Raw genomic sequence first — 12,037 nt, 5'->3', positions numbered from 1 at the left:
CAACCCGACAAAACAGCGTTCTCCGGTCCTCGGTGCAAAACACAGAGCAGACATAACACACATACAGACAACCAATATGTATGCAAGAAAAGCATTTCATCTATAAAAATAAATATTGTTTTGTACAAATGAAGGTCCCAGATGGTTAATGTGAGCAGTTCCTTTTGTCGTTCAGCATTCTCACTGCCCGTGGGAAGAAGCTGTTCCTCAGCCTGAAGGTTCTGGTTCTGATACTCCTGCATCCCATCTCTACCTATTACCTCCTGCCTTTGGGACTATGATCCTCCCTCCATGCCTCACCCCCTTACCTTTTTTTGTTCGGATACCTGCTGACATTTTTCCACATCTTGATGAAGGGCTGAAGCCCAAAACGTCAGTTATGCCCCTATCTTTGCTGCAAAAAGGACAATGACCTGCTGAGTTTCTCCGGCATTGTGTTTTTACTTCAACCACGATGTCTGCAGGCTTTTGTATCCGAAAACTGGGCATGGGAATAGAGATAATAAATAAGCACCATTGTTCAAGCAACCATGGTGTTTTTCATGGGTTCTAACCAGTTCACATAAAAAAAAACCTCACCATCTCCCAAACTAATAATATAGTAACCTTGAATGATTCATTACTGCGATTAAAGAATCTACCAATGACACTGTTGTTCATCCAAAATGTATTTTTGCATCAATAATTTGAAAAAGATTTTGTACAAAATACAACCATATGTCTTCTATCAAAAATGTGCAAACTGGCCAGATGAGGTGACCTTTCTCTTAAGATGGAAATTTAATGTAACTTGAATTGAGAGGGACAAGCTTCAGTTATGTAAACACAGTGTTTTGAAAATCAAATCGGCAGATCCAAAATGCCAAAGCAAGAGATCAACAACATTTTAGTTTGTGGATCCAGATGCCTGAAATGTTGAATTTAACACAGTGGTTTTGTTGATGTGGGAATTCGAGGTTCGACTGGAGTGGCTGGAGCTCCTCTCCGTGGATTAAAGAGGGTTGAGGTGAGGTTTGATTCTGTTTTTGAAAGTGACCAAGCAGCAGAATGCAGTTCCCCATATGCTTCCCACCGTGCTATCCACTTCTAATGGATTGGATTGGAGTCCATTGTCCAGGATGCTTGAAGGACTTCGCTAATGCCCTTCTTTTGTGAAGTACATTTGCTAATGCTCTTCTTTCTGAAGAACTAAGTGGCTGACTGCATGTGGACACGGTGGTGGGGGAGGGGGAGGGGCAGGGGCAATATGTGGAGGACGCAGATTGGCAGAGGGAACCCCAGTCAAACTTTCCTCTCTCCAAATGTCCATCGCTGCACCTGTTGAACTCTGGACTGGGTGAATGTGCTTAACATGACCCCACCTGGATCCAATTCAAGTTTTAGAAACTGTCTGAAAGGAGGTTATACGTTTTCTAGGCCTGCAGGAACAAGAATGGATGTGATGGTGTAAATTTGAACTATGAATATCTCCTCTAGGAAAAGGTTCAAATTACTCTTTCAGCTGGCAAGGAGTTAGTGATTCCAGAAAACTTGTAAAACACCTAAAGTGGATGGCAAGCCTTGGCCAAACCAGCAGGCAAGAAGGTGAACGAGGAAGGAGGGTTACTGCATCTACAAAATTGGCATGGTTAGTGTAACAGTTAGTGGAGCAATTGTAGCACCAGTGATCTGGGTTAGAATCCGTGCAATGTCTGTCAGGAGTTTGTACCTTCTCCCCGTGTCTGTATGGGTTTCCTCCAGGTGTTCCGGTTTCCTTCCACCCTTCAAAAACGTACCGGGGGTTGTGGGGTCAATTGGGTCTGATTGGGTGGCACAGGCTGGTGGGCCGAAAGAGCATGTTACATCTAAATTTAAACTTCTCAAATGCCATGACTGGTTTATACAGAGGAAAGCTGTTCCTGTGAGCAGATGGTTTCAGGACCAGTGGACACAGATATAAATCTTGGAGCAAAGCTCATGAGAGTTTCATCAGGAAAACTATTTTTAGAGAGCAGCTATGACCTGGACTTTGCCAGCTTGACATTTGTTGGGAAATTGAAAGGAAATTGCACAGGCAGGGGAATGGGACTGATGGGAATCCTCCAATCAAATCTAGTATGTATCTCTGCAATAGCAAGCCTAATTTTCTACGAAGCTACCTCCGGTACATTTCTTAACTCCATTTGAGTTGTCACCAATCACTTCATTGTATTTTTTTTATTAGCGGGACCAGTTCATCATCAGTGGTAAACCGGCAGGTACCCACATATCTTTTTCAAACTCCTCTCCAAACCTCTTCCCATGGGTTGTCAGGTTGATGAACGGTACCCCATAACCTTGGGTCACTGAGCAATAAAACTGAGTAAATATTCAGAATATTTTACACATTTATTTTATTGTTATGTTTTATGCATGTATGTGATTATTATGTATGCTGTGTGAGAAATGTATTATATGTGTATATGGTGGTCCGCAGAAACGTTGATTCGTCTGGTGCTCTCTGCATGAAGATTTGAATCCAGGCAGTGGAATGTTTAAATTAATTTTTTAAAAACTTAGACTCCCAGCATGGTAACAAGCCCCTGCCACCCGACTACACCCAATTGAGCTACCACCACCTCCCCCCCCCCTTCCGGTATGTTTTTGAACTGCAGGAGGAAACCCTTGCAGACACTGGAAGAATGTAAAAACTCCTTACAACGTCCACTACACCAACCGAACCGCCCATAACTCATTGATTTTAGCCTTCACCTGGTCCATTGAATCAACAGGAGTGGCACTGGGTATTCGGAGAGAGGAAATTTGATAGGGGTTCCCTCTCCCGGTCTACGTCTTCTTTTTTTACTCTGGTGCCCATGTGCATTCAACCACTTGCTACTTCAGAAAGGAGGCCATTAGCAAAGTCCTTCAAGCATACTGGACCTTGGACTCCAAACCAATCCAATGGACGTGGACTAATTGAAGTAGAATTTGTCTGTCTTTGTCAATGGCCATCTTGTAAGCTGTTTCAGTCAGGGCACATGGTAGTTAACCACCATTCCCCAACTAATTCTAAAATATATTAATACTCTCCAACCAGGTGGCATTAATATCGACTTCTCTGGTTTTCATTAAAACCACCACCCCCCCACCCCCACTTCCCCCATCACTTTCCCCTCGCTCTGCCTCTCCCTTCCGTCTCCTTACGCACAAACATGATAAATTCTCACCCCGTCCCTTATCATGATCCAATTAACACCTTTTGTTGGACTGAGTTCCTCCCCAAGCCAGCATTCCCTGAATTCTGAGACCTTCTGAGATTTCCCGCTTCTGCTTAATCCTTGAAGAAGGTCTCAGGCCTGAAACATCAGCAATTTATCTTTGTCTTCTATGGATGCTGAAAAGACTGGCTGAGTTCCTCCAGCATTTTGGTGTGTTTTTTATTAAAATATTTGCTCTCAGGGATTTCTTACTTAAAAAAATGGTTTAATAGAATAGAATTAGCACAATATTGAGTATTTTACATGTTTTTTGCAATCTTTATCTCCCTGCCAGCTGAAATATTAATTTGGACTTTTCTCTAGTGAAGATATTCATAATTGAAATTTATGACATAACATACAGCCCTGAGATTCTATTTCCTGTGGGCCAGGTAGAGTTTCTATTCATCATTAACTGTAATCTGTACTCAAGGAAAAGATACATGCAAAAGAGAGAAATGTAAACCAAAAAAATTGAAACAAACTGCAATACAGAAAAATTAAACATTCAATAATAAATAATGTGCAAAGTAAAAATCTTGAAATGTGTCCCTGATTGAGTTTGTTGTTAATGAGTCTGATGGTCAAGGGGTAGCAGCTGTTCCTGAACCTGGTGGTGTGAGTCTTGTGACACTGATACCTCTTTCCAGATGGCAGCAGCGAGAACAGAGCATGTGCTGGGTGATGTGGATCCTTGATGATGGCTGCTGCTCTCTGGCGCCAGCGTTCCCTGCAGATTTTCTCGATGGCGGGGAGAGTTTTGCTTAATGATATGTTGGACTGTGTCCACCACCTTTTTCAGTGCTTTCTGCTCAGAGGTATTATTGAGCCCCTACCCAGCAGTCAACACACTTTCCATCACACATCTGTAGAAACTTGCTGAGGCTTCAGGTGCCATACCGACCTCCTCAAACTCCTGAGGAAGTAGAGGTGCTGACGTGGCCAGAGAGATATTCTCTCCAATATTTTGCCTGCTTAACCGTCACTTGCTTTCAGAAAAAAAATTGTTCCTTTATTTGTGTGACATCTTGACTTCCTATTTTCAATCAGTATTTTTTATTGCCCCATTGAACTTGAGGTTTATCAGGTGCACATGAAGGCTATAAAATGGGATGTGCTTTCAAATCACTGCTGCATTGCCCAGTGTGATCTCTCTCTCTCTCTCTCTCTCTCCGCAAAGCCAGTGGTTTTAGAAAAATAACTGTTGCCTGGTTTCTGAGCCCAGGAGTACGGAAATTTCAGCTGACTTTTACTGTCACTAGCTTGAACACCTTTATCCCTGGGCAAACAACAGCAGCTGGGAATTATTTCCCCCCGCCAGAGAGTCTGATTACATACAATGCATCCAGAAATTCACTTCCTTTAACATTCTAGCCCTTTATTCAAGGTGACAGCTGCTCACACTTTGCTGTACGGAGCACCTCAAGTAGCGAGAGTTATCAGAAAAATGAGTGTCCCGTCGTTACAAGCTCTCAATGTAGAATGACTGAGGTTATCCCTAGGCCCCTGTGCCCCCACCTCTCTGACAGAACCACTGGTAACATAAAACTTGACTACAGTTTGTAATGATGTCTGGGGGAAGGCAAAGCAGAGGAATGGCGGAGAATACTGCAAGTGATAGGAGATGATGTCAGATTCAGTTAGAAATGCAGAGTGTGTCGGAATATGGTTGGAACTAATATGGTACCAGTATCTTTCTCCTCATCACTGTTTTCTGTCACTGCTCACAATTCTGGGCCCGTCTCCACAACTGACAATGTCTTTTCAGATCAGGTTATTGCCAGCACAGAGTGCACTTAGCACATCATCACTCAGCTGCTTTGTTTGAAGCCTCGTCTTTTGTCATTAATGCACTTGATATCTATTTAAAACTGACGGAGAATATGGGATCTGTTTTCCTGTCTTGAGATCATTGACAATATTAATACCACATGTCCTTGCTTCATTTTCTAAGCGCTGACACCTAGCTGCAGTCTCGTGCATTCATCAAGTGGCTCTTTCACCAGGATGTCTGTTTGCAGTCCTGTTTCTGATCCATCAGTAACTGCATCAGATAGCAATCACTAGCTGTTAACACAAGCTAGAAAAACATATTCTTAACAAGTCACTTCATTTATTTTATTTTGCTGGAGGACAGCACAAAGGGGAGGAAACCACGAGAAGTCTCACACGTAAAAGGGCAAATGCCAGAAGGGTTTCTGGAGAGAACTGCTCTGATATCCTGAAGATGTCATGTATTAAACATTGTCCAGATACCCTTGTAGATGTGAATTTGTATCCCACTGAAACCAAGCAAGGCTCAGTGCTGCCAAGTGATCAATCGAGTGTTTCCAGAGTGAAGTTCTCTGCTTGGCTCTCCTCATGGGTCAAAGGTCAACTGGCAAGCAGGTTGCTATTAGGGTGGCTGACTGCAGGTTGATATTAGGGAGCACTGTGTCTAGGGCTGCAGTGCTGTGTGTTATTTGGCTGTGATTCTTTCCCAGCAAATCTTCATTCTCTAAAAGTCTGCAAGCAGTTTCCCCTTGGGTATTCCCCGGGGGCTCCGGTTTCCTCCCACCCTTCAAAACATGCAGGGGTTGTAGGTCAATCGGGTATATTTGGGCCGTATGGGCTATTGGGCTAAAAGGGCCAATTACTGTCCTGTGTGTCTACATTTAAAAGTGAGCGAGAAGTAGGCCTTGAAGAGAGAGGATTGATACTGAAGATGTAATGCACCATTTGTTATTGAATGACTTGCTGGGATCCGGGTACGCATTTATTGACCGCCCCTAATCACCCTGGAACTGAGTTGTTTGCTGGGCAGTTTTTGACCCGTGGGCATTTCTATGGATAAGGAATTGGATGAAGGTTTTGCAAATGGGATGCCAAACGAAGATATGTGGCAGTTTAATGAGCAAGTCAAATGGCAATATATTGGACGCATAAAATTAATCAATAATTTAGTATTTAACATTTTGGGTGTCAGGACAAGTGCGAAATAAATGTCTTTTTCTTCGACAGTTGACACATCATCCTTGCACAGTGGTCGCACTCTTGGAGATAAACGCGATCCTGCTATACATCTCGTGAGTCATAATTTTCCCACGTGTAATCTCTTCAAGGTTTCCATTTCCCTCCTTGACACGGTTCAATCATCACTTCTCTCCACAAGACTGTCAGTTCCTTCTGGAGATCATTGTGAGTGATGTTTCTTCTCCTGAGATCAGTTCTCCTTGACACCAGGGGGAAAAAAAAATGATAGACTGATTTCCTCTGCTACTAAAAGACTAAAATGGATCCATGATGAAAAAAAAGAGTCAACGAAATTAAATCACATGGTGCACCCCAATTCATCGTGAGGAAGATGAAGATTAACTATTTGAAGAATGTTGTTTTTCCTTCACTAACCTCGGAGGATTTCTTTCTCCCTTTCTGGTCTGAGTGGAAATAAAAATAAAAGCGACCAGTGATCTTTGGGGGTATCAGAGATTGAGAGGGTGAGCAAATTTAAATTCCTGGGAGTCACTATCTCAGAGGATCCAACGCACAAATGTCATCTCGAAGATAGCACTTCAGCGCCTCAGGAGTTTGTGGAGATTTCGTATTCCAATGAAAACCTTGGCAAACTTCTCCAGATGTGCTGTGGAATCGGTGCTGACAGGTTGCATCAAGGCCTGGTACAGGGACACCCATACCCCTGAGCGGAAAGCCCCGCTAACGGCAGTTGGCACAGCCTAGTACATGGCAAAACTCTCCCTGCCATCAAGCACAACTACAGGGAACGCTGCCGTCGGAGAGCAGCAGCAATCATCAAGGATCCACGCCACCCAGTACACTTGCCTTGTTCTTCCCGCTGCCATCAGGAAAGAGGTGTAGGTGCCACAAGACTCGCACCACCAGGTTCAGGAACAGCTGCTACCCCTCCACCACCAGACTCCTCAACAACAAACTCAATCAGGGACTCATTTAAGAACTCTTACTTTGGACATTATTTATTACTGATGTTTTTTTCTCTATTACACTGTAGTCTGTTTGTTTATATTTATCTCTTTGTTACATTTCTCTTTTTTGTATACATATCTTTTTTGTGAGTACAGTTTACACCACTAATAAGTGGTGATTATGCCTGGCCACAAGGAAAAAAGCATCTCAGGGTTGTATGTGATGTCATTTATGTATTCTGACCAATAAATCTGAACTTTGAAGGCAAGGAAACTGATAACTCAGTGGTTAGAGCACTGGTCTTGTCAACAAGGGGTCACGAGTTCATCCTTCACTGGGGGCTTCATTCCTGTGAGGGGCGCAGGACAAAGTGGCGACTCTCTGTATTACGATAGATGAAGTTAAAGAATTTCATGCATGTTACATTCTAAATATAGTATTACGTGTGACAATAATGGAACTTTTTCCTTTGGTGAAGGATCTTAATGCTCACAGTGTGCAGATGATGTAGCCATATCCTATATAGATCTCTCGTTTCATACAGCATTGAAACGGGCCCCTCAGTGCTGACTTGGGCCCGAACTTCATTAATCTAATCCCGTCAATACCCCACTCTCCCCCACATCAATTTTACCAGACCAGAGACGGTTTACAGTGGCCAGTAACATGTATCTAATGAAGGGCCCAGGCCCAAAATGCTGGTTACCCTTTACTTCCCATGGATGCCGTGTGAGTGTCTCTAGTGTGTTTGTGCATTGCACTGCTGGACCTTGGCATCTGCAGACGTCCTCGCTTATCCCCAGTTAACAAAGCAAACAGCATGGCTTTGGCATGTGGAGGGAAGTCAGAGCACCCGGAGGAAACACATGTGATCATGCCGATTTGCTGGGCCTCTCTCGAGGCAGAGGGAGGTCAGGCTTCAGCAGAGCTATGAATCAGCTGCTGAGCTGGGTCACTCTGCCCCTTCCACCCGCCCCACCGCAGACTAAACATGTCTGCCATCATCAGTTATAATAGTCCACCAAGTCTTTACATCCACCCCATGGGCTTTCCCCTCAAACCTATGCGTTCACTCCCGACAATACTCCCTCTACAATCATGACCGTACACCGCAGTCGCCGGCTGGGTACCAAATAATGTTTCCATTTCGACGTGCAGCAGGGTACCAGGCCCTTCCAGCCCACGAGGCCACGGCTCGAATAGGCCCACGTGACCAAACAACCTACTAACTCTGTACGTCTTTGGAATATGGGAGGAAATGGGAGGGCCCAGAGGAAGCCCACGCGGTCACGGGGAGAGCAAACAAACTCCTCACAGGCACGGCAGCGGATTCGAATCTGGGTCCTTGGTATGATGAGATGAAAGGAGATTCAAAGAACATGACAACACAGTGCAGGCCCTTCGGCCAACCTATATATTCTGACCAACATAAAAAGCTAAACCCTTCCTACCTCGTAACCCTCCCTGTGCCTGTCTAAGAGTATCTTAAAGCCCCCTCATGTTTCAGCCTCCACGACCACCCCAGGCAAGGCATCCCAAGCGCCCTCAACTCTCTGCGTCAAAAATAAACACCACTGATGACTTCTAAACTTCTCTCCCTTCTTTTGTACAGATCTCCTCTGGTTTTTGTTACTCCCGCCCTTGGAAAAGGTGCTGGCTGTCCACCTGATCTATACCTCTCAAAAACTTGTAGACTTATATTAAGTCACCTCTCATCCTTCTCCGCTCCAAAGAGATTTATTTTTAAATTTAAACATACACCATGAGCCTGTGCGACCCAAATACACCCAATTGACCTACAACCCCCAATACATTTCTAACAGTGAAAAGAAACCAGAGAACCTGGGGAAATCCCACGCAGACATAGAGAGAACGTACCAACTCTTTATAGACAGCGTGTGATTCGGACCCCAGTCGCGACGGCTGGCGCTGTAACACCTTATGCTAACTGTGCCGCCCAATCCTGGTAAGTCTCCTCTGCACTCTCTCCATAGATTCCACATCCTTCATGTAATGAGGCGACCAGAAGTAAATACAATACTCCAAGTATGGTCTCATCAATGATTTGTAGAATTGCAAGATGACCTCCCGACTCCTGAACTCATTCCCCTGCATCATGTGGTTCCCAGATAACGTCAATAAGGAGGTGATTATTGACCTCAGGAGGGGAGGCAGAGGCCACATGCCCATCCATATCAATGGCGGTGAAGAGAAAAGAGGGTCCAGGCTCTTAGAAATAAACATTTCGAATGGCCTGAACTGGTCGAACCATGCTGAAGTTACGGTTAAGAAGTCCAAATTTCTTCAGGTGTACCAGTTGGCGGCAACCCAGCGTGGGACGGGAGCTGTGCCATTCATGATTGAAAGAGGGTGCCAAAGATGGTAATGCAGCTCAGAACATCACACAAACTTCCCTCTCATTCACGGACTAACAGCTCTGAGGAAAGGCAGCCAGAAGGCCCTATCCTACCCAGGCATGCTCTCTTCTTCCTCCTCCCATCAGGGAGAAGCCCCGAAAATATGAAATGGTGCACCAGCAGGGTAAAAGAGTTTCCTTCCCGCAGTTATCAGGTTCTAGAATGAACCTCACAACAGTGGCTTATGCTGCCCTTCCTTTGCACTAATTGATCTTTAGTTTCATTGTAACTCCATACTCTGTGCTATTTTATATGGCTGTATGAATGTTAGCGTTGACTTGTCAGATTGCTCTTGGAAAGAGCCTTCTCACTGTGCCATTATGATGTGACGTTGAACTGTGATGCCCACAGGCCAAATTACTCATCATATTTATGTAACATACCTTATGTTCTCAGAAACAGAACTTATGGTCATGAAAAAGTCACGAAATTTGGTGTTTTGTGGCAGCTTCACAGTGCAAGCATTCATGAACCATCTAAATCATATGAAAAAAACAGTAGTGCTCGTGTACTAGTCGAGTTTTCGGGATCATTTTTTCAGGACCAATTTTAGGGTTGACTTGGACGTTCAAGGAGTCAGGAGCTCGAATGGCCGGGTCCAGGCCACATTTGGGCATCAGAATCTTGCTGGCCAAGGCAAGGGTTAGCGGATGGGGCATCAGGAGCTCAGATGGGCGAGCAGCCAAGGCGAGGGTTTGCGGTCGGGGTGTTTTGAGCTTGGATGGATGGTCGGCCTGGGCCAAAAATAGGTGGGTCGACTTTTGCACAAGATATATGGAAAATATATGATTTTTTTAGGCCAAAAAGGGGGAGGGGGGGTCAACTTTTATATGGGATCGGCTGTTGCATGAGTAAATATGGTAATGTGTTGGCTTGAGCTGAGTGTTATTAAAAGATGCACAACATGCTCCAAACAGCAGTGCTGGTTCATTGGTGGCTGAGCTTTGTGGTTTGTCCCCTGCTATCTCCTTAATTAATTGGCCATATTTCAGGTATTGTATTTGGCTCTGTAACCTTTGGAAATCAGTCAGTGTTGCACTGAAATGTGGCGAAGAGGGGGGCACATCTCTGGCCTCGGCAGCAGCGCGGTGGGGTATGGAAGGGATTGATCACTGCAGAACTGTACCAGGGCAAAGAAGCAGTAGATGAGATTTTCCATACATAGGAGTGCCTTTAACACATAGTGGTGAGGCTTCTTCTCAGTGCGGGAGGGGTTAGCTCTCTGAATGGAGGGGGAGTTGGGTGAGGAAATGAGACAGAGGGACAGGGAAAGAGAGAGACAGGGAGAAACTGGAGTAGTCAATGCTAATGCCACCTGGTTAGAGAGTGCCCAGACGGAATATTAGGTGTTCCTCCAAGTTGCATGTACCCTCCTTCAAAGAACCACACAATGTTTAAGGATTTTGTTCCCGTGGTTTTGTATCTTGGGTTGGGGCTTATCAACGTCAATGTACTTTGTGCTTAAAACAGGCTTCAAAGAGAGCACTTTCACCTTGACTGTGAAGATGAAAGCCAAATGGCTGCTGAGGGAAATGTTCCAACACTGTCGCACACTTGCCTGACCATCAGATTTTATCTGCAGGCTGTGTTCCTTGAGATAACCTTATCTAAAGGCTTTGTGTAGTTCCACAGTCCATTGTGACAGACCAGCTAATTGAAGTGCTTAGTGTGTCAGCGAGAACAACTTTATTTCCATTTCGACCATCTGGTGGTGTAATCTGTTCCAATGATGGAGATTTCCACCTTTGGAGGCGCCCTGACTTTACCTGCCTCGATAATTGGCCTCAGTTCTGTTTCTTGGGTTATGGAATAGCCAAATTGCGCACCGATTACGATACACCCACTGCCGCGTGGAAAAATGCAAGTTTGTTTCTCTGCTTCAAAACAATAAGGGAGATTTACTGACTGTCGTTTTTCGTTTTGCATTTGCAGGGGTTTTTGCAAAATGCCGCTATGTCTATCACGGAAGGCATTCGGAGGGGAACAGGTTCATCCGAGACGATCAGCTTTGAGAATGCTTCTGTTTACCAACCTGCTTGTGTTTTGTTTTGGGTAAAAATAAGATGACTTTTTTTCTCTAAATTGTGGGGGTGAGGTGGTGGGGGGGGGGGTGGGGAGCACTGAGAATACAACTTCAGCCTGCTAGTATCTTCCACTGACTTTGCCGTGCCTGTCAAGATCAACCTTTCAGTCCAGTCTGAGCAGGCACATGGAAATTGACATGACTGCCTTTAAGCAGGTCCCTTGTAACGCCATGACAGACAACTGCATGCCTGACAGGATGAGGCTTCATGATGGATTGCCTCGTAGAACTGCTGCTCATGGGAGGGTAGAGGTCACAGCTGATTTTGAACTGAGCGTGCTTATTGCATCACCACCAAGTTCTAGAAAGTCACATTAAAAACCCTGCACCACTCATTAGAACGACTCGTTATTGAGTAATGGGAAAAATTCTATTGCATTTCAGAGAATGCCACGGTC

General features: G+C 44.7%; 1 protein-coding gene across 2 annotated transcripts in view; it reads left to right on the top strand.

Annotated features, from left to right (window-relative positions):
- The window catches only part of lrmda (leucine rich melanocyte differentiation associated), an 860,999-nt gene extending 849,343 nt beyond the window's left edge, over positions 1-11,656 (top strand). For both annotated transcript variants that reach the window (XM_069885470.1, XM_069885472.1), the window contains exon 7: positions 11,489-11,656. In XM_069885470.1, the coding sequence (XP_069741571.1) occupies positions 11,489-11,568 (80 nt within the window). In that variant the 3' untranslated portion in view covers positions 11,569-11,656. The remainder of the gene's footprint in view (positions 1-11,488) is intronic.
- The last annotated feature ends 381 nt before the right edge of the window (positions 11,657-12,037 follow it).

This window comes from Narcine bancroftii, chromosome 6 (genome assembly GCF_036971445.1).
Source record: "Narcine bancroftii isolate sNarBan1 chromosome 6, sNarBan1.hap1, whole genome shotgun sequence".
Lineage (NCBI taxonomy): Eukaryota > Metazoa > Chordata > Chondrichthyes > Torpediniformes > Narcinidae > Narcine > Narcine bancroftii.
Note: the sequence above shows the minus strand (reverse complement) of the source record. Positions and strands in the feature narration are given on the sequence as shown.